A 26513-nucleotide genomic window follows, 5' to 3' on the forward strand; every position below is an offset into this window, starting at 1 on the left:
AAATAAACAATACATTAAATACTTGCTAAATGTTTTTGGACTATAAATTGACTCTCACCTGCCATATGATGGAGTAGAGGTTTTGTTGAAATAACACAAGATGTTGTACTTTTTGAACACTATCTTTTGAACTATTTGAAAGATTTTCTATCAAGAAATGCCTCTGTTGGCATTCCCCCCCTTGCATTTATTCAGTAACAGGTGAGGGAACCTGTCTCTCCACAGATCTGATCTGTAACCTGTCTTGGTGGGATCACCTGCTTGATATGTAGAGAAGTTTTCATCAAGATGTTTCAGTCCCATCCAAAGCCAGTGACTGGCTTGAACTACATGTTGTCTTGAGTCCAGATGATCACTGATGACACTTTCTCTACACTGTACCATTCCTGGAGACAGAAGTTAATTGCTGTACTGTGGGCCATTCACTACAAGTTACACAGTGCACAGAAAAAGTTGAATAGTGCACGTGTGAACTGAAATCACCCTGTCTAAAATGTCACACGAGCAAAAGGGGGTCTTTGAAGGGCATGTGCTGTGTGTGAGGTTGGCTTGTCTGGGGCAATTTCACCACCACCTCTGTAATTGAGTTGTGTAAACAAAGACAGTCTCTGGTGTCTGGCCGCTTTGAAGTGCACTGTCAGCCCTCAAATCTCACCAAACAAGACGCTGCATGGAAAGGTCAAGACACCTCTCCGTCTGTGACAACCATGTTTTTAGGCAATGACGTGTCTGACAAACTGGGAGTAAAGTAGGTCAAAGTAGAAGAGGAGATCTGTGGAGGAAGAGATGTGTGGGACTGCGTCAGGACAGATACCAGAATTGAGTTCATGAATGATGCATAGATTTTCATTATTCTCATCTGGGCACTTCGATTGCACAGGTAAACACAAGAATGCTGAGGTGGGAGGAAGAGGCACAGAAGGGCGTAGCATTAATGTCTGGAAAGTAATGGATTTTCCTTATATTCCAAATGGAGGAGAGCATTTGCTGCACATAGGTGAAGAGGGGAGGAAAGTATATTAAACTTTTAGAGTTTGAAAGAGGCTAGTAAGTGCTTATGGTGGAAACAACTGAACTTGAACACTGTTGTATGTTTTGGTAAGTCTGCTCCATACAGTAGCAAGGCCTCTCTTTTATCTTCAGTGCAGGGACCATTGGCACAGATTGGCAACCCTGCTTCTATCAGTCTACCCCAGGGCAGTTATGGCTATAGAAGTACTGAAGATTTTTATGTATACTAAGGCCTATATATACTATATCAATTTATCAAGATATTGACTTTGGTGATAGAGCATCGATATTGTGGGCTGCTGTATTATTTTATATATATATTCATTTATTTTGTGACAGTGCAAATTTTGTTGCTTTTTTGTGCAATATATTTGACTTATTCTTACGACTTATGTTTTCATTATTAAAATTGATTTATTTCATATTAGGTAGTGGTTTAACAAAGAAATACTGTTCTAAAACTAATAATAGGATATTACGGAATATAATATGCAATATATCGATTTTCACATATGTCATTGTATTATTGTATTGTGAGCCATGTATTCTACACCGAATCATGATGGACCCTGCGATTCTCAGCTCTAATACTAATAATTCATAATGAAAACTGGGATTGTTGTTGGAGCATTTAGTGACATAAATATTACCATTGTGTTTCCTTGCATGATCACATTGCGGCTATTGTTTGGTTCTCTCTTGTGAAAGTGTGATATTTTCTCTGTGTGGGCTAAAGTTCTGAACAAACGTACTCCCCAATCTACTCTAGTACTTTACACTCTTTCTGAACTTGTCAATAGCATAATTTCACGTATTAGACAACTGACAGCAATTCTGTGAGTTTTACAGAAAGGTACAGATACATACATATAAATATAGCCACAAGTGTCAATGATCGGGTCTCACACTGTGCCCCGCAAACACCATGCCCCACAGACACTGCGCCCCACACCTAACCCTAGGTGAGAACAGTTTTTTGGCTTGTTGCCATGGCATCCAAATTGCATAGGAGGCGCTATTGCACCCATTTTTGTATTTCTTATATCAATCTGTTCAGGGTCTGGGTGTCCACCCACGATTGAAGTTTGAGTGAAATCAGCCCCAGTCTGTGCAATTTGGTGAATTTGGTGAACATGGAGATTTTATACCATCGCTATGGCAGTGGCGTAAAAAATATGGTATGGGTGTCAATGATTTTTTACATCAGAATGCCAAAACTTAATTTTTTGCCAAATTTCAGAAAATTTTGAAAAACTAAATTTTTTTCTCCCCATATTAAATTTTGTTAGGGACAGTAATGTGCCAAATTCAATTTTTTCACATTAAATTGCTTCAGGGCAGGGAGTTTAGCAACTGATTCATATTTCACTGAAATTTGAGTTTGTTTGTGGGACCAATTTGTAAATTTGTAAATTCAAAATTTCCCAAATTTTGGGCACTTTTGTCACTTCACTGAGACCATAAGACACGTGTCAAAAATGTGAAAATCTTTTTTTTTTAAAGCTAACAATCTATACATTTTCGGAACGCTCTGGCTAATTTCTTGAGGATCCCAGTTAATTTCCCGGCCACTAGTAGCATCGCTTTGCGATACTAATAGGCCCTTCACCAGCTTCTGGCATTTGGGCCTAATTACTGTATCTGTACTGTATATACAGTATAAAAGCTGGAGATTTTGAAGTTCATATTTATCGTGTGTACATTTTCTTTGCGTAACTGGGATCTTCTGTGACTCATTACAGATGCAAACTAAGTACTGAAGTCTTTCATTCTGCTATTTATTCATTATTTATTTATTTATTTATTTATTATATAATATTGTACATTTAAAATTGTTTTTGTGGTTTAAATCTGCTCTTAAGTTTTTATGTTAGTGGCATAAATTTGTTTCAGTATTATTGTTTATCATCTATATTTTATTTTATTTCAAAACTTGTTACTGTGACAGGCCTAAGAACAGAATAAATTATAAACAGCGCTTGTCTCACTTATGACTTTATACCACAACACCTCTGTTTTTGTTGCTCCAGTGAATTCATCCTTCACCAATTTGACCTTTTTCAAAATTAATGAAGTCATCTCTTATGCTTATAAAGGATGGCCACTTTAATTCTTCATTCACTCTGAAAAACCCACTCGTAATTCTGTGCTGTTGTAGTCGTACGGACAAGCATACAGGAAGTCACGCCCCAACAGCTGATAGTATGTGTTCCCCCATTCCCACTTTACATATTGTCAGCTGGCCATGTGTCTATGCGTGGTTCCATGTAACAAAGTCATTAATCACATTTGCCATAAACATGCTACAGTGAGCTGCAAGATGTCTCTCTCTGGTTTGTTCCAGGTTGCAGTAGCAGATGCAGCCCGATGGTGTGCAATGAAAACAGCCCAGTCTCACGCTGTTTAGGGCTGGAGCTGTGCAGCTGTATGTCCTCAGCTAACAAGGCAGTTTATATTAACTAACTAGTAGTTGTCATCATTTAAGAAACAAGTAGAACAGCAGTTTTATTACAAAAGACCAATCTCATTAAAAAAAAAAAAAAAAAAAAAAAAAAAGATCTACCGGTACACGGAAAAAAAACATTTGCCATATTTTTTTTCTTCTAATTGATTTAATTGGTCTGTCAGTGTTCGTCTCCTATAATAAGATAAGAGAACCTTTATTTTTCCCACAATGGGGAAATTCCAGTGTTGCAACGCACAGTTATAATAGGGTTTTAGCACTGCAGGAACATTCATTCCTTCGTAACAGCCCCTTCTTTTCCACACACAGGAGGATATAGGGACAGGAGGATATATGGAGACTTTCCATTCAGACAACCTTTTGGTAACACAATGTACAATAATGATTTTTTTTTTTTTTCATTCTAACCCCTTATGTAAACAAATGTCAAGTGGTTAATAATTACATGCTCACATATATAATATATTTGTGCCTCCATTGGGCTCTCAAAGCACTTTACATCAGCATCATTCACACACATTCACACACATTCATACACCAGTGTACACAGAGTCACAGTCACAATGAGTTATGCCTGAAATGCAGTTCAGTCATTTGTGATTAGCTGAAAGGTCCAACATAATGCATTTTAATTTATTGTGTAGTGAACAGAAAGATAGTGGCTTTCAGATTCTTGTTTGTGAGGATGGCATTCTCTCAGATGGAGAGCAAGAGGCAGTTTTCTGTATTGATCAAAAATAAAGGGCCTATATTACGCTATTTTCTGATCTATGCTATAATGCTGTTTCCTCCTCAAAAACAAACCTGGAATTTTGTTATGTTTCATTCACACGTTTAACCAACTAATGCTGCATATTTAGGCTGAGTTTTTCTCTCAAACAGAAAACACTGTTTCCACCTTGTGACATCTTGAAGTAATACAGGAAGTGCTCCACTGTGTTTTAAACTCCATACACCTTCACTGAAATCATTTGGATTATATCTGCCCTGGAATTTCCAAACTCTACTAAACTAAAGGTAAAATGTACCTGTTAACTAGAAAACTACCACTTCATAACATCAATAGAACAGAACAGAGCATTATAAGCTTTGATGTAGATGTAGACAGAATACTAATAGGGTTAATTCAACATGTGAGAATGAAACAAAACACAACTCCAGGTATGTTTTTGAGGAGGTAAACAATATTCTAACATGACGGAAAGCTCACAAGAGTCAATTTTGCGTTATATACAACCTTTAAAGGTAAAAACAAATGTTATATAACACATTTATTATTTTAGTGACTTGGCCCCAGAACTCTATTATTATTATTGGCCAATACAATGTTATATTTTAGGAAACCCAGTAATTGTCTGAAAGTGTGTCTCCAAGTGTCTGAAATCTACCTAATTACATTTTAGGTTATTTTGAGCCTAATTTATTAGCACTAGAAGCCAGCCAAATAGACTGGTAATCATGTGGAGCTGAGAATAGGGGTCAAGTGTGTCTGGATGTAATGATATCCAAATCTCTCTGTACGATATTTACACGATATGCGATAACAAAATTGTGAATAATCCGTTTTCCTTTTAAAATGCTTTGACAAGAAGTTGGTTCTGTTATAATCCAAAGAATTAAGATTTTATCTACACAACTATGTATGATTGACTAGAATGTAGTAGACTTGTAATTCAATATATTGTGATATAATGAGACTTTTGATGAGGTGATATCACTGTATTTTTGTTATTGTTAAATCCCTACGTATGTGGTGAGTGGATGAGGTTTGGTTTATGATACATGCAGCTGAATTCTGGACTAGCTGATGTTTATGGAGAGAGAAAAATTGAAAAAGACAATCATGTCAGTGTTTGTAGACAGAATTTGAAGTTGAAAATGACAGAACAAGTTTTGGTGCTATTTAATGGAGTGAGGTTGGATAGTGCATTGTCACTCCTGAGTTCTCCGGCTGATGTTGTCTTATTAGTCTATCACCCCTCTTTTGCTGATGTCAGCCCGTTTTTAACTGTGCAGTTATGCATAAGCAATGAACCGTCATCGATCATGCCACTTTATGGTTGGCTGAGGGGATGATTTGCACTGTCAGAAAGGTTGACGAAGCAGAGCCAATGTTTTCCTTCATAAACTCTCTATAGTGACTTGAACTAACTCTGCCAGAGCTCATTTTGCTTGTTTATTATGGATATGTCAGCGCTCTGCCTGGAATGTTCCACAGTATGACATTAAACAGCTCTACCTCACATTTATTAATTTATTAAATAGGTGGTTTTACTTCTCAAAAATACCTAGAAAAACAGGCATTATGACTGCGGGTTGGTTTGTCCCTCCACAGATCTGGACTGTAACTTGGCCTGATTTGAAGGTTTAATGCCATACTGTGAAAATATTCCAGACAAATCAATAACATGTCCATCTACAAAAGCATTTGACAGACCCTTCACCAGAAAAGTTACACACTGTACCTTTAAACCTGAAATGCCTACAAAAAAATTAAATTCCATATTTTGTTACCATGTCCAAGAAGTAGCCCGTCTTTCCCATAAAATACAATTTGTTTCCAAGATTTCACAGCAGTTTGGCACAACATTGGCCTTTGTTGTCATTTGTATTGCAAAAGGATCAGTTGAAGAATGGGACTGTGTCAGTGTGGAGATAGCTTTGGACTAAAAGCAATAAACTTTCTAAATGTATAGTCTAGCTGTGCCAAGAACAGGCTTATTTCAAAGTAATTCAAATGTAAAAGCACAGGCAAAAGTCATTTATCTTTGTTCAGTTCAGCTATGTATGTGAATGTATTGATTTAGAAGGGCTGTCTTTGCAGAATTCCCGCTCACTAATGAAAGGCTCAGGGCACTGCTCTCTTCTTTCCTGCTGTATAATCATTATGACTCTCAGTCTCTCTGTCTGTGTGGCTCCTCCGTGTGCATTTGCAGATTTATTTACTCTCACCTGCAGCGCCACAAAACTTATAAAAACAAACAAACAAACAAACAAAAACACGATGTCCAAGTTTACTATAACCACAATCAGAGATGTTCATTTTTGTGTTTTCAGTTCAGGTGTTTGATTCCATTTTGATGTTTTATGTTTTATGTTTAAAATAATAATTACAAAATAGTTTCAGTCACATATAAATTCTAAATGAGTTGATGTTAATGTTTCCATAATCAATGCGCATGCTAAATCTAAGAAAATAATCATTTCAGAATAACATTTAGATAATGACCCAAGTCACACTGCATATTTTGTGTTATGAATGTTCAGTAGATCATATCTTTTACAATAAACATGACAGGAATATGATTATAAATGTCAACAAATTCTTGAGCCTACACATTAATGTAGCCTCTTTAAACGTGTTTATGCATACAAATACTAATACAAATACAGTGTATAAAGGCCGCGCATGGTTCAAACCTTACTATTATCTTTCTTATTTATTATCTTGCTGTTATAAAATGTTGAAGTGAATGAATAGATTAAAGCTTTTAAGATCCATAGGTTTGTGTACAAACAGAATTCTTGATCTGTAATTTCCTTGTCCCTCTGACAGATCTGGACCTGAACTACTTCTGGAAGTGGAGCTTGTTTGAGGATTACCTGCTGTTCTGTTTTGGCTTCACGGTGCTGTGTTCAGGGGTCACTCTGCTGCTGCTGGACTCTGTGGTCTTTGTGGAAACACTGGGGTCCATGGCTCTTCTGTTTGAGGCCATGCTTGGCCTCCCTCAACTTCTGCAGAACTTCAGCAACCGCTCCACCAAGGGCATGAGGTACAGTCGACTCAAACAAATACAACGTTTACAGAATTTATGTCATGATTTCATTTCAGATCAAGGGTAATGGACAGTATAACTCTAGGGGTGACTAACTGGATTTGAAAATGTAAAACTTAGGTTAGTTTTTGTTTCATGGTTGTAAACTCAGTAATTACAGTTATATTAACCATAAAACTGCACAGTTTAATGGCAAATTCTACAAACAATTAACAATAAAACATTCATCAATAATAAAGATAGCATCAAAACTAAATACTCATTTGAACAAATATTGATACTGGGAGGGAAAAATCATATAGATGTTACATAGTTGGACTTTCTGGAATAGTTTTAAAATGGTTGTGTAACAAATTTTGAAGTGCAATGTGTTGCTGAAGAAAATATAGACGCTAAACGATAATTTTAAACAAATTTCTGCCACAGACACAATCACCCTACAGCATTTAAATAAGGTTTAAAAACACAAACTGCAATAAATAAAAAGCAGAATGAAACACTTTTGTTGTTAGTGTGCATCATAATGAGTCATAGAAATTATGTATTCAACTGTCTACAGCTGATCATACCACAGAAAAAATAACCATGTTCTCAAAGAAAAGAAAAAAAGTACTTACTATAAATACTGACCCAAAAATGTATTGTTCCATGTATCATATGCTGTACAGTAAGTCAATAGAGACATTATTCTGACATGCTTACTTTTGCCTTTTACCTCAATTTTAAGTTTTGGACTGTTGTAACATCATATGAACCTGTATGTACCATGTTTCTTACTTCGCAAATGCTGTACGGCCAGCACTTTCTCCTAAAGGCATGTTGGGTTGGGTGTATTTAGTATTCTGATGAAGAAACTATGGTAATAACTCTTGAAATTATATGACAGAATGAAATGAAGCCATAAATGCGCCCCCTCACTCACTGACGAGGATAGATGCATTTCCTCTGATAAATTTGGGTTTGAAATTAATGTTGTATTCATAGACCCGTAAGTCATGTCATCGTTCACATTTCACATTTAACGGTGTGAGACTAATTAAATTAAAAGTTACTATAATACTATGATGAAAAGTACTTTGGAGGCCCAGATATTTCTACACTTTTGCAACTTAATGGGCAGTATTTCTGTGGAAGGTCAATGGTCAGTGTATATGAACCGTCAGTATGAAAAATTTATTGCAATGAGACCTGAGAATGGCCAGGCTTTTAGTGACGGAGAATGTGTGTGTGAATTTCACACTTGTAAGCGTTTGTGAATTATGGGAACTTTTTTATTCTTAGGTCAAGGTTGTTGGATGTTTTATTCATAATAAAGGTGTTATTTAACTGCTACTGTTATTTGATGAATTACTAAAGTAGTTTGACTTTTAAATTTTCCTTGCAATAGGTTGGATTCACGTTTTAGAATTTGATGATTTGAAGATTTCACATGTAAATCTATTGATAGTTTGCAGGGAATGTTAATGTCCTCAACATTCCCAGGGAATGTGACGCTAACTGTAGGCACTGTTCAGTCTTTAAGGACTTCAGCTCAAGTTAGACTTTTAATCTAAGATGTATTTTAGCAGGATAAACTGACTTAGTTGGAACTACAACAAGTGAGTTGATTTGTGTGGTTAAATAACATCCCTCTCAAATAACATTACATAAGCTAGCCAACATTATTATTATTATTATTTTATTTATTTATTTTTTGTATTTTGTAGGAATCGATCTCCATGATCTTGTTGCTAGGTTGGTTAGGAGTAGGGATGGGCATTCGATGAAATTTCTTAATCGATCGTCGGAAGAATTAATGATTATCGATTAATCATTAACGTTTTTATATTAAAATGATCATCATTATTATTACTATCTGCACTACTAATCTGCATAAATAAATTCAACTTTACGACATATAAACCGTAACGACTCTAGAGGAACATCAATCCGTTTGACATTATAATGTGTTTAATTCAGTTTTGCGCAACTCACAGAAACGAAACTTAAAACCAGCGAAGATAAAACTACAGCTCTTGTGTCGCTGATGCGGTCAATTTCTGTCGGATTAAAAGCCATGATTCAGTGAAATACAGGTTAGTGTGACCATATTTGCGTTTGTCAAAACCAGGACACTGTACGGGGGAGGGACATGGGGACTCGTCATCGACATTGCGCGACTCTCACCTGGTAAAACTTTTTCCCACTGGACACCGAAACATGTGCTGCTTTGTACACTGTTCACATGGACTCACACTTGTCCCGAACGCAACAGAAAGCGTGGAATTTCTTGTACAAATCATCGTTAAATACACATTTGTGCTTCGGTACGCTGCAGGCTGACCTACTGTTTGTGTCTCGCTCCTTCTGAGTGCAGAGAGCTACATGTACGGACCCCTGTTTGGTCACGCTACACACAGCAACCTACATTCGGTTTGTCGATTAAAATTAACATAATCGATGAAATTCTTAATGATCAATTATCGATTAATTGATTAATCATGCCCATCCCTAGTTAGGAGGACCTCTGCTAGAGGATTTAGCCTGTCGTGAATGTTTTGTGTTGATTGGGGGAAACCAGAGTACCCTCTGGAAATACACCCAGACATGGGGAGAACATGCAAACTCCACACAAAAAGGCCTGGGGGACCCAGGGATCGCTGTGAGGCGTGAGTGCTAGCCACTCAGCCACCTTGCTGCCTTTTTTCCTGGATTTTTTTTTAGTTAGTCACTCTCACCTTTTTGTTGGAAATTAAACACCTGAAAAAGCCCATCAATACTTGTATTGATCACAGGCTCCTGAAAATTTGTTGTTTAAATCTATTTTATATTTTTGGCAATGTTTGGTAATGTGTGCATTGTGTCACTATGGTAACTGCTTAACGTACTGCCATACACATACATGTAGAGCCCGCCCAACTGCAAAGTATCAACAAGCACAATCAGAGATAGCAACCTGGTCCCCCATGAGGCATCGGTGGGGGCAGTTCATCACCACGGATGCCAGCTTATGAGGAGCCCAGCCCATACCCTGGTTATGTGTGTGCCAACTTGTGTGATGATTGGGTGAATATTTTAGCCCGCAGATGGTTCAGAAATTGCCTATCCTTTATAATGGCGTGACCTTTCAATTGACCTGTGTGACCTCAAATGACCTCGGATCGTCACCAAACTTTGTTTGCGGCATTGGGCACGGGGGCTTGACCCACCTACCAAATTTGGTGACAATTGGTCCATAAATGGCGGAATTATCGCAGGTGGACAGACACACAGAGACACACAGAGAAACACAGGGTGAATACAAACCCTGGTCAACCTTTCGGGGACCAGGTAATAAGAGATTAAGAAATATTCAAATCTAGGATCTACAAATGTTGAACGAAATGTTGATGTCTCTTTAACAGTGTGAATTGCTAAATCCTTAGTCAAGTATCTTTAGATTGGGGATGCATCAGTAGGGTTAACGGAGCCACAGTTTCACTAAATACAGCTATCATGAACCAAACTATCTAGATACATGTTCAGTCATTAGAAATCTGTATCGCTGCTTCCCTAGTTTGGATCCATAAGTGCCCCGTGAGCCCTCTTCACCTCTGCAGGACTAAAATAGCAAGTGAGTACAGTACATGACCTAGCACCACTCAGAGGTCATGCTCATGCTGTGATTAAAATAATGCCCTATTTACACAGTATGCAGTGTGTAAAGGTCACTGTGCATACTGATTAGCCTCTCAGGTAGAAGACTCTAAGATCAATTACGCCCCTAATGGCACAGAACCTCGCACTAATTATGATCATTATTTCGCCATTATGTCCCTTGTCTGTCATCATCAGTGCTTCCTGTACAATGGAGCTGTGCAGGGATTTTGCATTCTCAATATATTACATGCTCCACTTATCTGTGAAACAGTTAGAAATAAGTCATGTTCTGAACAACACCACATAGGAATGAAACCTGACACTTGGGAAAATGAAGATTCTGGTTTCTGCTATTCTAACTTTTCGGTGGATTCTGCTCTAAACTTGTGGTTCAAATGCATGACATTCCTTTGATTTGTTATATAGACAATGTGCATCGTCTAAAACAAAGAGTAGCCTGCTTTTCTCCTTTCTGTCTTTGAGTTGAGGGATCTGTTTATAAAGCAGCACAAGTATGGCTGCCTTACTGTACATTCTGTTTGAATCAAGAAGGATCTCGAATTGGACAAAAGAGCGAAAAGGAAACCCCAAACTTAAGACAGTCTAACTACAGCTGTTAAATTGCGGCATGTGTCTCTCAAATTCTTGCAACATTCAGAACAGAATATACGGTAACTTCTTTTTTTCTAAGTAATAGTTTGGGGCTTCGATTTTTGATTTGTTTGTAAAGTTCTTGTCAACGTGTGTGGTTCTGGGTGGCCAGGAAATAGGTATGCGCCTGGGAATGGGACCATAAACAATAATATCGTTTACTGTGATAAAAAGGGTCGACATAATCGCTCGTGAGACATTTTGTATGATTGTGAAAACCGCCAAGAATGCATAGAAAAAATTAACTTCTCCATGATGTTTTCTTCTAGATCAATGTTGTTTTCACTTTCACTAACAAAGTACAACATTGTAACAGTTGTTTAAATATGGAACCTATTCATAATATTCAAATGATCTTTATCCATGTCTATAATAATTGAGCTAAACAAAAACATCACATTAATTGTTGTTTGATTCCTGTAAAATCTTCAGAAAATATACACAAAATGACTAGAGTTATCAAGCAACTTAAAAAAGCATTACTAATTTCCCATAATCAAAAAATGTTGTTTATTATAAGTGAAAACATCAACTAGTACCGTTATTCTTTGATAGGCTTTGTTCACTAATGTCTTCCTTTTTCATCATCTACACAATCTACACAACCGTATTTTCCACGTTTCTGTTACTGTGAAGCTCTCTGCTCACTCCCTAGACTCTGCCATCATCACAGAGGTACCCAAAGAGTCAGTGAATAATCCCATAAAGTCTTTAAGCAGAGTATTTTACTCAACTGTAGACTGTGGAGGTGATTTATGATTCTTCTTCTACTGTTCCTCTCAGTGCTGGGGCTCATTTCACATGGAGTGTCCTCAGGGTGAACATCTGCACCTCCCTTAAGTGCTCTGAGAGGAGAAGAGACTGCAGCCAAGATTAAGCATACAATAACACAATATTAGGGCCCTAGAAATGACTGATGCTTTAGTAGCGACATAAATTCAACTTCAAATGTGTGTGGATTTGTTTTGTATAGCCCAAAAACAAGTGCACAAAATTATCTGCAGGGGAAATGATGACTAATGTCTTCTCTGGACTTTTGATCTTTCAAAATATGTACAGAATCTTAAGCACTGATCAAAGTTTTGCAACACTTCATAAAGGGACTATATTATGCTGTTTTATAATTTATGTTCTGATCAGAAGAATTACTCAAACATATGAAACCAAACACATGTCCAGGTATGTTTTTGAGGATGTTACAAAATTATAACATGTCTTAAATCTCACAAGAGTCAATCTTGCACAATATAGGACGTTTAACACATTGTTAACAGTGTCGTGCCCATTTGCTTGTGCCCATTTTCTGCCATACCATCATATAATCAGTGACCTTTAAAAGATAATGACGTTGCCTGTGACACTTCATGCTTTCCTCATGTGAGGCCCACTTCACACTGTCTTCCCCAGAGCCCCATTACTGAGGTGTGCCTGTGAACACCACTGGAGTATGTGCGCTTATGGACTCTTATATCTATGGTACAGAGGACTGTGACCATGTGTATTGCTCTGTTTGTTCAAAGTGTAGATGCAATAAAGCAGTATTCAAAACCCCAAGCTCTGAAGATGCATTACAGATTTACAATTATCCATAATCACTGATACCATGACCGAACAATAGTTACATCTTTTCATTCACTGTCCTTTACATAATAGATCATCTTTCCTGTGAAAATTTTTTTTAACTCAAACTTTCTGAATGAAATAGTGTAGTAATGTAATAAAGTACTGAACTTGAAAAGACTTACGTTTGCTTCTAAAGTTTTTCTTTTTTAGTTTGCATGATTCTGTTGTGATGTGAAAACTCTTGATTAACAATTCAAATTCTTGACATACTGTCACGTTTTGTTGTTACGGCATTGCACATTCTGACTTCAAAACTTCTCTCCCGTCTGGAGAGATGCATGTTTTTGGGCTTAATTTTTACAGTGTACAATTTTCTGTATTCATTCATTTTCATTATAACACAACAGCTCACAGCAGAGCACTCTCTCACCCTATCCTCTATATAAATGAAGAAAACAATATATTTTGTGCAAGTGCTATAAGTTATATTAATCATAATAAGTCCCTAAAATAATATATATATGTAAAGTAACTAACACAAGACATTTTGACAGTACATCATTGATCTGTTTGTGCCTGTGTGTCTATAGGGTGTAATTTCAAAGTCCCCATTATCACTTTGGTGCCACTGAACGCTGAAGCTGACTTGTTTGTACACAAAGTGTACGTGGTGCCCGCGTGATAGCTCAGCTCTGCCAGGCTGCCCGGGGAGTCGGCCTGTTTTTCTCTTCTCTCTCATTAACTTTATCTATTTTGCCGCCTCTCCTGTTTTCCGGTGCCAGCTCTGCAGAGAGCTGCCAACCTCCTCAATGTCACTCTCAGACGTGAGGGACATGGGCAGAGGCTGTGTGTCTGCAGCTGACACACACAGACACACACAGACACACACAGACACACACACACCGACACACACTCTTTATGATGAATCTGCTTCTCTTCCTCTTTCCTGGACACACTTTGTCATGGAGATTTTCACCTTAAATTATAGGCCTATGTATTTGGCTCTAGTGAACGTGCCCAGAATTTTCACATTGTGTTTCAAAAACATCATCACAGTAACACTGACTGTTCTAGTGTTGTTGTTTTGAATGTGTTGTATGTTGACATAAGGTCATATGTTCCACTAGAAATCTAACCCAGTGTCTCTAATCAGCTAAAACTAATGCTACAGCACATATGTAATGGAACTCCTGTTGTCGCTTTGCTGATCCTCTCACCTGTTGTGTTCTATAACAGGGATTTTCCATTGATGCCTTTATTGTGTGACTGACTTTGCACAGATGAAGGGATTGACTGTTCGTGTCATGAATTAAAACCATAATTCTCCACGCCACTTCATTGTCTATATTTATATTACATTATGTAATCAATGCATCTGGCCAAGGAGATTATGGTTAAGGTGGGCTTTATTGTCCCCATTGGGAAATTAGCTCCGAGCTTTAGGCTCATTCTTCAACCAGAGCCGCTCATGTCACTGGACAGGGGCAGTGAACAATTGCAGTGCAGCATACAGGGACCCATTTCTAAATCTTGATCCATTTTGATCAGGAGTAGCTGGATGATTTGCAATACCTTGACACCTACCCAGACACAGGCAGAGCGTGCGAACTAGTTACAGAAAGGCCCGTATTTTCCAGAAATCCAACCAGGAATTGTGTTATGTGACAAGAGAGCTAACCAAATATGTCACCGTGTCAGTCATAAGGCTTTAGCAGTTCAGCAGTTTTGGCAAGAGGAGAGGCAAAGAGTAGAGCATTCAATCCCAGTTCAAAACAGTACATTCTGCCATTGAGCCCTCGAGCAAGACATTTCACCCACTTTCCCTATATCTGAATGTGTTGTGTACTTGTGCGTTTGGCTTGTGCAGAAGTAACTACCACCACCAGTGAATGATCTAACGTATAGCAATTTTAAAGTGCCCAAAAGGCACTATAAAATCCAATTGTTTTTTTGTATTAATATCATTATTCCACATTTTGTCTGATAATGTGCTCAGCTAGAAATTGCACGAATCCTTCTATCTTTTCGATTTATTCTAAAAATAAAACCAAATCAAAAACATCCTTGGGCTAACTTTCCCTCTTATCCACTCCCAGTTAGCTTCCTTTCCTCATGTGGAATCCATCTTTTCTCTGGCAGGTTGAGAACTTTCCTGTGTTTGCCTGTACGCGATCGATCAACATGCATAATTCATAGTTAGTGGGTTAAGAGCAGCTCTCCTCTTTGGGTCTTTGATTTCTGTCTGTGTGCAGCCCTGAGGGAGTTCTGGGCCTGCATGCTGGTAAATCACCTCACATACATGCCCTCTGGAGTGGGCAAACGTGTGCAAGTGCGTGGGTACAGCATGGCAGGGCTGGTATGCATGGATGAGCTGCAGAGTCAAGGGAAACTGCTGAGTTTGAAGTTTAAAATGTCAGGTTATGCATGAATGTGCCCTCAAAGTTTATATCACGGAAGATTTACCCTTTTGAACCTGGTCACAGTTTTGAACTTTTAGGTGAGGAAAAAAAACATTAAATACTTAACACGGTTCCTACTGCTACACTTGCCTACATAAATCTACTATAGGAATCACCTTTGCTGCCAGGATTATTACTCAGGGCCTGTTTACACGAGAATGCTTGCGGGTAAAAATGACAAAATATTTAATCAGAAGTGCCTTTCATTTAGACGGTGACAGCACTTTGGGGGCTTAAAAATGCAAAAATCTGAACCCACCCTCCAGAGTGGAAAAGTTGCCCAAGACACAAAACTCTGTTCAGATCTGCTCACGTCGCATACGTGTTTACGTCATATACAGTACACAGAAACAAACGTGTCAGATGACATGCATACCCAATCGAATTCCACACACTTCTGCATCACCGTATGCACGCAGATTTCCTCCCCAACACTTGTCTAAACACAGAATAAAAAGTGAAGACACTGCGCCACTTTTGCGTCTTCTGTTCAGACCGTTATCATATAAACATAGCCTAAGATGACACTAATGCCATTACTACTGTAAGAAGTTCTATTGTAAGTACTATTACTTATACAAATACTATTTTATTAATTCTATAATAAAGTGAACACTTAATTTTACTCAAAAAAGATTCAAAAGCAGTTACATGGTAATAGTGTCACTAGTGGAACTTATAATGCATCAGTTGTTGTTTTTGTTTTTGTTTTACTTTGGTTTGAAATGGCCTGAAAAGTTTTACTATTTTGGTAAGATTTAGTTTTAATATGCATGATTTTTGTTAGCGTATGAGGGATGCCTCAAACTTTTGCTTTGGGCTTCTCTGCTCTTTCCACTGTCACCTTTAGCTGTCAGTCAAAACGTCCCCCCTCCCCCTCCAGGCTCATTAAACACACAGCGCCTCACAGCATCAGTATAACTTTACTGTGCTGTGCTGTTCTGTGCTGTACGTTCAGGTTTGATGCATATGGGAGCTCATCACGAGTAACAAGCTGCACCTGTCTCATTAGCTGATGAGCTCCCCTCTCCAGGTGTTTATGTGTGTGGAGAACGTCACACTGAGCTCACTCATGGTGCACACTCATCGTGCACACTCATCGTGCACACTCATGGTGCTCACACATTACTGCTCCACATTAGACAGGAACGCTCTCTGCTTGTCTTGAATAATTTGTGTCTTTTTTGATTGCCAGAATGTGGCTTGGGGATTTTTCCAATCATTTTATGACCAATGAAAAAAGAAAATATTAATGTGGTAAAAATGTGATAAATAAAATGGCTCTCTGGAATTAGATATATTTAATGCCCTACTGTGGAATAGCAGTAATATTTCCATGGAGAAAAGCCAGTCAGACACCCTCCAGTAGAAAAGTTACGTAGTGCACCTTTAATAATTTTATGTTTAAACATTAAAGAGTATCCAGTTGAATCAGAATATTTTAAAATGTAAATTCAAAAATGTTATTTTAAAACACCACATATCATCACACCTTTTTCACAAAACTGCTGACCCTAACCTCAAATACCAGCCCTCAAATAGTAACGACAAATCTGCAGTCCACTTGTAGCATGTGATCAGTCTGTAACTTACCACTTTAAAATCTGCAACACAGGCGCCTTGTAACAATTTGGAGCTCCGAATCTCACTCTTGTACTTTTAATTATCTCTGGGCCAGTCCGTTTTTAAATGTCACTCGAGCCAGTTTGCAGCAGTAACGCTCTACTTGTCCACTTAAGCCGCCTCCCAGAGCTAATAGCCGCCCTGACAGCCCTGGCTCGATACACAGTGCAATTACGAGCAGGGTCCCACATGTGGTGCTCTCCCTCACCCCCCACAGAGCAATCACCCAGCCCCTGTCAGGCGCTCCCCATCGCTCCTGTCACCATCGGGGTGCATTTGTCCCCTCAGACATTTCGGTCCCCTGCCCCCTGTGCCCCGGTTCATTGTCATCCATCTCTCGTCAGTTTCCCCACAACATCTGCCTTGAATCACTTGGCCTCTCTGCTCCATCCTCACAGTATTCCCGGTGCACCGCTTTACCCTGTGCTTCTCTGCACTTTGCTCAGATGAGCGTGTCAAGGCCACTTGTAATCAATGGGAGACTTGTCCAGACTGTGTAAATGATTTTAGGTGGTAAATGGAGAAACTTTCTGAGCGTTCAGAGTTTGTATTGGAGCAACTAACAAGCCCAGTGTTTAGTAGCTGCAAACCTGCAATTATTGTATGTAGGTGCTGCCATTGAATGCTTTCACAGTATTCTTAACAGTTTTGTAACAAAATGGAGTCATTATAATTATGATTTATTTAATGTTGTGTTATATAATGCTCTGTTCTCAGTAGCTCTTTTGCATATTTTTAGACATGAAATTAAATATTTTACTAGTGTATTTTCAGTCAGATATCAGCTTTTACACTCAATTATTCAAAGAGATGCGCTGTTATACTACCTGCTTGTCTCCATGGAGATGTTAGAAGTGTCTCACAGTATGGCATTAAACTTTAAACATTAAACAAGCAGATGACGCTGCCAAGCCAAGCTTTAAGTTAGATTTGTGGAGATAGGAGTCTATTCACAATAACAATGGATGCTTGTTCTTTTACTTAAAATGGACTACAGGTGAATTCTTATAAAAGTTTCTTATATTTCTTACTACAGCACCTCAGGCAGTAAGTGTCACTCTGTGAACAAGCAAACAACAATGTAGTTCCAGTATTTGAACTCATGCTCTATATTAAGTACAGTTTTTATCCACAGGCTCTCAAATCAATCACACAGACCATGTAATTCATCTAAAATCTGTTACATATTGCCGCTGTATTTTGTTGTTTTTTACCTGACAATCACAGTAAGTACATTTAATCTGATCTAACATATTACGTTTTGAGTAGTAGTAGAGTAGTAACTATATTTAATTTTATATATTATATATATATATATATAATATATATATATATATATATATATATATATATCTCCAGGAAATTCATTTAAGCAGCACATGGAATGGCAAACCCCATGTGTGGAGCTGCGATAGTCAGTATTCTCGATCAATACCATAATCACTGGTCTGTCCCGACGGACCCTTCGAGCCCCACTCAACACCAAGTTCAATTGTTTGCTCTGTGTGTCTTTCATCAGGCGTCCAGTGAGAAGGACCACGATGGATGGGATTTGAAGAGTACTGAGACTAGATTTGAAGAGTACTGAGACTAGCACATGAAGCAGACTGTGTGAAAGGCATGCAGAATGTGTATAAAGTGTAGCTGTTATGATCTGTTATGATATTCTGTCTTCAAATCAATGGTACAAATGATCCCTCTCCTTAATCACCTTGTTAAAAGTTTGATCTAGTTAATGAAGGGTGCCCTATCGTGAGCACTGGGAGTAGCCAATGCAGGGCAGTGATTTTGGATGGATGTTCAGGCTGGAGGTAGAGGCTTGAAACAGAATGCACAAATAGTCAGTGGGAGGTAGTGAGCACAGATGAGGCGTAGTTAAAGTTTGATTAAAAAGTTGTCTAAGCTGAAGCTTTTAGATTTTTTTATTTATTTTTTTTACAAGTTGTTAAACATTGAACCAAAAAGAGGCATTTATCTACATATTTGTTCTTGAATAAGCAAAATGTTAAGGGAATGTTTTGTATCTATTAGGGACGTAACAATATCCAAGTCTCACGATACAATATTGTCACGGTATGAACTGCACAGTATGATATTTATTTATTTATATTTATTATATATATTTAAATTTATATTATTTATTTACAGTAGCATGTCTGTACCTACATAGTCCTGTTTGCTAAGTTTTAGATCCAAATGTTTGGACCTAAGCAACATTGTGTATTTATAAGGAATGAGACAAGATCTCGTACCATAATCTGGTGGGATAAAAATGCAGCAACTACACATGTAGAGATGGGTTTTATTATGCTGGTGAGTTACACAATTGAGAAGATGTGCATTTAATTTATTTACCATAATCTTGTCTTGTGCTTTTCTTGTGGACCCAGTCTCTTGTCTCGTGCCGCCCTTCGTACTTGCTCTTGCATCAGTGGAACTAAACTACTGCTGATTCATCTTGTGTTGGTTGATAGGCACTCAAGCAGACTTCGTTACTTTTAGATAAACTGAATTGGATGCTAAGAAACATAGCCCTTTCCAGATAAGGTCTGAATGATCGTGCAACCTAAAGAAATTCACCTTCACAGGCCATTTGATGTTTAATTTCTAGTTTTATCTGTGGTGATAGATGAGGCTGGGGGGTTCATGGCACGAGTAGCAGGCGCACAGCAGGGGTAACTGTGATGAAAGTGATCTACTTTGTTGCCCTGACAGTCAGTCTGTGGAGGCATGAAGTTGGAGCTCTAAAAAGGTAACTCAACCAACTAAAAATCCAACTAAGAGCTAATAAAAATACAAATGACTCTGAAGTGATCATAGACTGGATATATAAATGGACATAGCTGCTGTGTTTCAAATATGAAGTGAACATGGGAGCTCTTCCGGCTCCATCAACTGGTTTTGAAATGACTGTATTAACCTGCTCTGTGTACATGATGTGTTTTGCTTTTTGTCTGTAAATAAATGCCTATTGCTAATATGGAACTTAGTCCACTTCTTTATACAGTCTGTGATTCTCACTGTATAGAAAAGAACAGCGATGATAAGACAATGATGCGGTGCTAGAAAGGAGCAGACTAGCAGTGAAATGTAAGATTCAAAAGTACGCTGTGAAGCGAAAGAACAAAAGCAGAGCGCTCCCTGAAGATTTATGAGAGGGGGGAAAGTAAAAGCGTGACAATTTTAAATGCTTGAGCACTTGTTATTTTTGGAGCAGTTCAATCAAAGGCCTGGTCGAGACTGTGAGGGAGGCGGCACACATGAGTGAGGCTCTAAACAAGCACTCTGTGGTCAGTCAGGGTGGAAATGGCATGATTTGTGCTGAAGCCTGCAGTGGTTAAATTGATGTGGGTGGATCAGACTGAGGAAGCAAAATCAAAAAGCTCTGCCTTAAAAGTGCGGAGTTGAATGGAGAGAGGAAAATGGCAATGTATTGAGACTTCTTATTTTCAAATAGAATCATGTTTGATATCATAGGGATACTTATTCACAGAGCCTTGTTTTTAATCTGCTCTATTTAGTATTTTGTTCATCAGCGTTTTTGGAATGTGTGATATTGTTTATCTATTAAGACTGTTATATTTAAGGAGTCATCTAAATTAAGGCCTGCGGGCCAACTCCAGCCCACCATGCCCCTTTGACCAGCCCTGCTGCCCTCCTCCACTTGGCCCTAGGAGGCAATCCTCAAAAGTTGTATAGCCTATGTCTTTACATTACATTTTGGCAAATAATAACATGTCTGCATCTTGTATTTTGTTGATTTCTTCAATAAAAAAATTATATTTATATGAAGTATTTATATTTAAATAATTATATGACGTATTTACATTTGCTGCCAAATTTTCTTCACTTGACAAGCTCAAGATCAAACAGTGACAGTCAACACATGTGCAGAGTACTGTAGTGCAGTTAAGGACAACAAAATGACTTGTGTTAAAATACAAAAAGGTGAGAGTGCCAAGTCTTCAAAGAACAGTGGACGACCGATTATTTTTTTGTTCAGTGTAAGGACCGTGCAGTTTGTCTAATATGTAAAGAAACTGTGGCGGTTTTCAAAGAATATAATCTGCGTTGACTCTACGAAACCCTCTACAAAGAGTATTCTAGCTTGCGAGGGCAGACGGGAGAAAATAGGATTCGGTGGATGAAAGGCGGACTGGTTGCTCAACAGCATGTATTCCTTTGTCGGCCTACCTGACCCCGGCTCCCCCATCACAGTCAGGAGTGTTAATGTGACCCCCAGAGTAAAAAAGTTTGGTGACCCCTGCTGTATATGATAAATGACTCACTGTCTACCATTTAATGCTATTGTTGCAGCTGAGCCTTTTATAATAATACTGTATATAAAAATTGGTGTACTGACATTATCTTGCTTTGTGTCAGTGGCAAAAGATATTTTCAATATTATCATTTATCCCAGTATTTGAGAATTGTGCCAACTAATTGATTGATTGATTAATTTGTTTTTATTTAGAGTTTGTGCCAAGAGCAAAAAGAAAATCATACACATACTACATATTGTAAACAAAGCATACTTCTCAAGCATACTTCTAAAAAAGGAGTAGGAAGAAGAAAAACTCATGTTAACTCACCCCCATTCATTCCAAAGCTTCAAAATGATGTACAAATATTTACATATAGCAAAATAAGTTACACACTATACATACGAAATGTGCTATAGACATAACAAACTGACACTTGTAATGTTTATTATTTGATCGTGGTATATTGTGCTGCCATGTTTTGTGGGATTTGACAATTTATGTAGGGACAGTCCATCTCGGTGTCAGAAATCCCTGTTCGAATCACCATCTCCCTGTTTGAGCAGAGTAAACACAAGACTGTAGATCTCAGTGTGTATCTGAGAGGATCCAGATGTCCCAGGCCACTGCTCCTTCCCATCTTCTTCTACTATCAAATTAAGGCTCATCTCTATGCTGCTCTGGTTCACATTTTATCACCACGTCCGCCTTGGATTCAGCACATCTGCACATATTTTTAAATAATTACGTTCTCATTTCTGCACCATTTCTATTCCGCTGCCATATTTTGCCATTAACAGCCACGTTCCCTATTGGCCTGAGGGAGGAGCCCTGGGGAGACTTGGAAGCTTGACACTAGTGCACAAGGAGAACTCAAGGATAGGACAGCAGTCTCCATAGTCATTATATTGTCTCCTCTAGTGCACAGTCCTGTCTCCTGGGGTGTGTAGTCCTAGTCCAGGCTGTGTCCCGTACAGTTACATGCTCTTGACTGTCTCCCTCACCCCCGCGCCCCAACTGTTTGTATCAGCGATGAGTGATGAGGAATCCAGCTTTGCCTTATACGAAGTCAGCAAGAATAAACGGAATCAACCTCTGCTACATCTGGGAGAGCAGAGTACTGAGAGAGAGAGAGAGAGAGATAGCGAGGTGGAGGACAGTAAGAGCCTCTAATGAATGAAGGAAGGACTTAGAAAATGGACTTTTATGAGATTTTAACCATGTTATTGCAGTGTGTGTCCCATTATCATTAACGTACTCAAAGTTTTAACAATTCATGCATGTCTGAATAATCGTGCTCAGTGTTGAATTTTGAGTACCTGTATTCCAGTACTTTTTCATTTGGTTTCATCATGCAATTTTGGCTTTGAACTGCACGGTATTAGTGAGAATAAAGAAAACACTGTTCTGTGTGATTTTTCATCCCTAATTGGACATGAATTAATGCAACAAAAAGAATTATTATGTAATTAACATAATGCAACTCTGTGTAAACATATTCTAAGTATTCAGAATATCTGTCTCATGTATCAGAATATGTTACAAAATACATCAGTGGTGGGAAGAATGCTTGTATTTAGTTACAGAATACTGAATTTCTGTAACTAAATACATTGTCAAAGCATTCTTCCCATCATTGCTCCTGTGTTGTCCTGAATTCAAGGCTTGATGCTCAGAAAATGTTGTTTTCATCTATGCCCTATCTCCACCCAATGCTCTCTATTTATTAGAAATCAAAAAAGTAGCCATTTTGCAACAATAAACACACGTAATTTAAAATCTTCGGCTTGTTAACAGTGAAATGCTACTAAAGGCTGAAGAGGCGGGCATATCAGGCTTGCTGTTTTGAAGAAAGTCAGTGGACCTTTTTCTATTACGAGGCCGTTCTAGATCAATATTACAGTTTACAATGAATAAAATGTCAAATGATATCATATAGTTTCAAAGTAAACAACCAAAAAGCTTAATATGTCATCTTTAAGCAAACATGGCAAGAAATGAGAGCAGATCAAAGTGGAGGGGGCACTGATGAGGGACCCAGGACAAAGTGAGGAGGAGAAGTCACACTGTGTTCTCTGGAGGGTGTCTGGGGACTGCTTTAGGGAATTGGGATGTAGTGGCTTTGTACGCTGCTGTGCTTTTCAAGGTCTTTCTACTTTCTATAAACAAAATTGTATTGTACAGTTAGGCCTGCCACAATGACAACACATTTCAAAGCACAATATATATCGCTACAGAGATAATATTGAAACTACTTTATGCCACTGATACAATACCAATAATGCAAGATAATCCTAGTGAGCCATTTTAAATATATAGTATCGTTAAAAGGCTTGAGCTACAACAGACAAATAACAAAATTAACCAATAATCAGCCATATTCAAGTTATTATGTCAAATGTTATTATATTACAACAAAAATACTACACTTTTACACAGAAAATGTACACACAATAAATACTGAGCCCAGATTATATTGTTCCAGCTATTATTTATTGAACAATAAGGCATTATAGTAATTATCGTGACAGACCTACTTAGCCAGTAGTTGAAGATATTTTCACTATCACTGCTTTTCGCTCATCGTCTCTTTCTTCTTTGTTGTTTTCTCTCCTCTAGTGTGAAGATGGTCTTGCTGTGGACCGCTGGTGACGTTTTCAAAACCACCTACTTTGTCCTGAATGACAGCCCCGCTCAGTTCTGGCTCTGCGGTTCAGCTCAAATCCTCATCGACGTCGCCATTCTGCTCCAAGTCCTGCTCTACAACCAAGACACGCGCATCAAACTCGGATAAACCGGATAAACTATAGTGCTACAGCGATATATGAACAACCGAGCCTGTCTGTGTGCCTTTTATCAACCAAAACCTTTTTAGCCTTGTCTATTGAATTTCTTTAACAAAATTTTGCAGTTACCCCAAAAAAAGCCTTCCACACACAGAGATGAACAAAAGCCTTGTTAGAACAAATAATACAACTACATAATATTAGGGTAAAAGTGATATAGTATGATCATGTATTTTATAGGATGACATTGTTTTAAATTGACCAAACTCACTAGATGTAATCCAAAGCACTTACTGTCACTGAAGTGTGCAGTGTCAGTTAAGTGTTTTGCCCAAAGACACAAGAATATTCACATAATCAAGATTGGAACTAGTGACCGCTCTTAACTTTTTTTTTTTTTTTTTATGTGAATAGGTCAATGGTCAAGGCACTACACCACTGATTATTAAGCACATTTTAAACCAAATGTAAATGAAATCTAGGACTGTTACAAAATAATTTTATTTGTACAAAATTACTGTCACTGAAGTGGGCAGTGTGGGTTAAGTGTTTTGCCCAAAGATACAATAACATGCACATAACCGCCATTCAAACTAGTGACTCGTTTTAATGTGAATAGGCCAATGGTCAAGACACTACCCCACCTGATTATTAAGCATGTTTTAAACCAGATATAATCAAATCTAGGAATGTTACAAAATAATTTTACTTGTACAAAATTACTTACTGTCACTAAAGTGGACAGTGTGGGTTAAGTGTTTTGCTCAAAGCCACAAGAATATGCACATATAACCAAGATTCCAACTAGTGACTCGGTTTTATGTGGATCAGCCAGTGGTCAAGACACTAAACCACTGATTATTATGCATGTTTTAAACCAGATGTAATGAAATCTAGGAGTGTTACAAAAGTGTTTTATTTGTACAAAATTACTGTTACTTGTGATGGGTGCTTATATTATGTTCAGCTCTGTAACACTATTGCTGTTGCTGTAAAAGCAGGAGCAACCGTGCCTGGCTGCTTGAGTGATGGAGAAGTCTCCCACTCCTCTCTCCACGTCTCGCTGGATTCCTCTCAGAATACATAATGCATGTGCACTTGTATTGATTTTTGCCTTTGGCTCTGAGAGTGCTGGTAAAGTCAAGGCCACGGTACACCAGGTAATGGTGACTACTCACTCCATCAATCTGTATCATGATGGTGCTTTGTGGCCCGATTGACAATCTAAATGTTCAATGACTGACAAGCTCCAAAGACAAAGAATCATGTACCAAAGAACTTGAAGTGTTACCACAGTGGAGAGCTGGGAGATACACTGAGAAAAATCAAATCGTGATCTCATTCATTCTGTTATTTTGGTGAAATTTTAATATTTTGATTCACTGTTTCTCTGTTTAAAGGTGCACTGTGTCACTTTTGTTGTGCAGGGTCCATCACTCGCTTCTCTCCATGAAACTTATATACACTTGAATATCTCTACAAAGACAGCAGGTAATACCAAAGGGCCAAGTTATATGTCAGATCTGTGGAAAGGCAAGCCCACTCACACTAAGAAGAATAGATTTTAGGTCAATAAAATCCCATGTTATTGAGTAAATGCAGGATGGGTACATTTAATGCCATACCAGAACATTCCAGACAAAATAACATCTTCATTGAGACAAGCAGATGGCAGACCCTACACCAGAAATGTTACACAGTGCACCTTTAATGCTGCTCCGAGCTCAAACAGTATCTTTAAGGCTCTGAGTGAGTGACAGCTGGATTTAACCATAAGCCATATTGCCCATCCATATCTCAGTGTTATTTTACCTATATTCAAATCATGGACAAGATAATGTTAGTAATTAAATTCAGTGAATAGTATTAATATTAATAGGCTGAGTACACACAGAGTGAACTTGCCCATTAACTGGTCAGAAGATCCACAAGTGTTTACATAATTTTCTATTTTTAAATATTTAGACAAGTGTTTACATAATTTTCTATTTTTAAATATTTAGTCAAGACTTATCGGTCCCTAATGGAGTCGCCTCTCAAATCAACTTCAATTCCTCAACCTTTTTTATTTTAATTAGTTGCCCTTTTGCCGTAAAGTATTTATTGAGGTTACTGACCAGCTCTAAAACACTTCATAATCTGCATTAACACTTAAAATGTGTCTCTGTGTGCTAAACTTGCATGTCAATTTAGATTGGTTAACTATTCTATTAGATAGGCTTGTCGGAATAACAAATTTTGAAGCATGATATATTGCTACAGAACAATAAACCCATTTTTAAACAGACAGTATTATTAAA

The 26513-nt window shown here is 38.0% G+C and overlaps 1 protein-coding gene across 1 annotated transcript; it reads left to right on the forward strand.

Moving 5' to 3' along the window:
* The first annotated feature begins 1936 nt into the window (after positions 1-1936).
* Positions 1937-26177, forward strand: LOC129409527 (solute carrier family 66 member 2-like). Its single transcript, XM_055155901.1, has 3 exons — positions 1937-1973; positions 6996-7248; positions 24047-26177. The coding sequence occupies exons 1-3, from the start codon at positions 1937-1939 to the stop codon at positions 24219-24221; spliced, it is 465 nt and encodes a 154-aa protein (XP_055011876.1). The 3' UTR covers positions 24222-26177.
* Positions 26178-26513: the final 336 nt, after the last annotated feature.

The sequence above is a fragment of the Boleophthalmus pectinirostris genome, unplaced genomic scaffold (genome assembly GCF_026225935.1).
Source record: "Boleophthalmus pectinirostris isolate CB_2022bp ecotype Guang Dong unplaced genomic scaffold, ASM2622593v1 HiC_scaffold_2, whole genome shotgun sequence".
NCBI lineage: Eukaryota > Metazoa > Chordata > Actinopteri > Gobiiformes > Gobiidae > Boleophthalmus > Boleophthalmus pectinirostris.

Excerpts from the sequence above, each read along its gene's own strand:
- LOC129409527 (XM_055155901.1), top strand. The coding sequence starts at position 1,937 with ATGCCCCACAGACACTGCGCCCCACACCTAACCCTAG. Across the intron at positions 1,974-6,995 it reads CGCCCCACACCTAACCCTAG|AATTCTTGATCTGTAATTTC; the intron begins GTGAGAACAGTT and ends GTGTACAAACAG. Across the intron at positions 7,249-24,046 it reads CGCTCCACCAAGGGCATGAG|TGTGAAGATGGTCTTGCTGT; the intron begins GTACAGTCGACT and ends TCTCTCCTCTAG.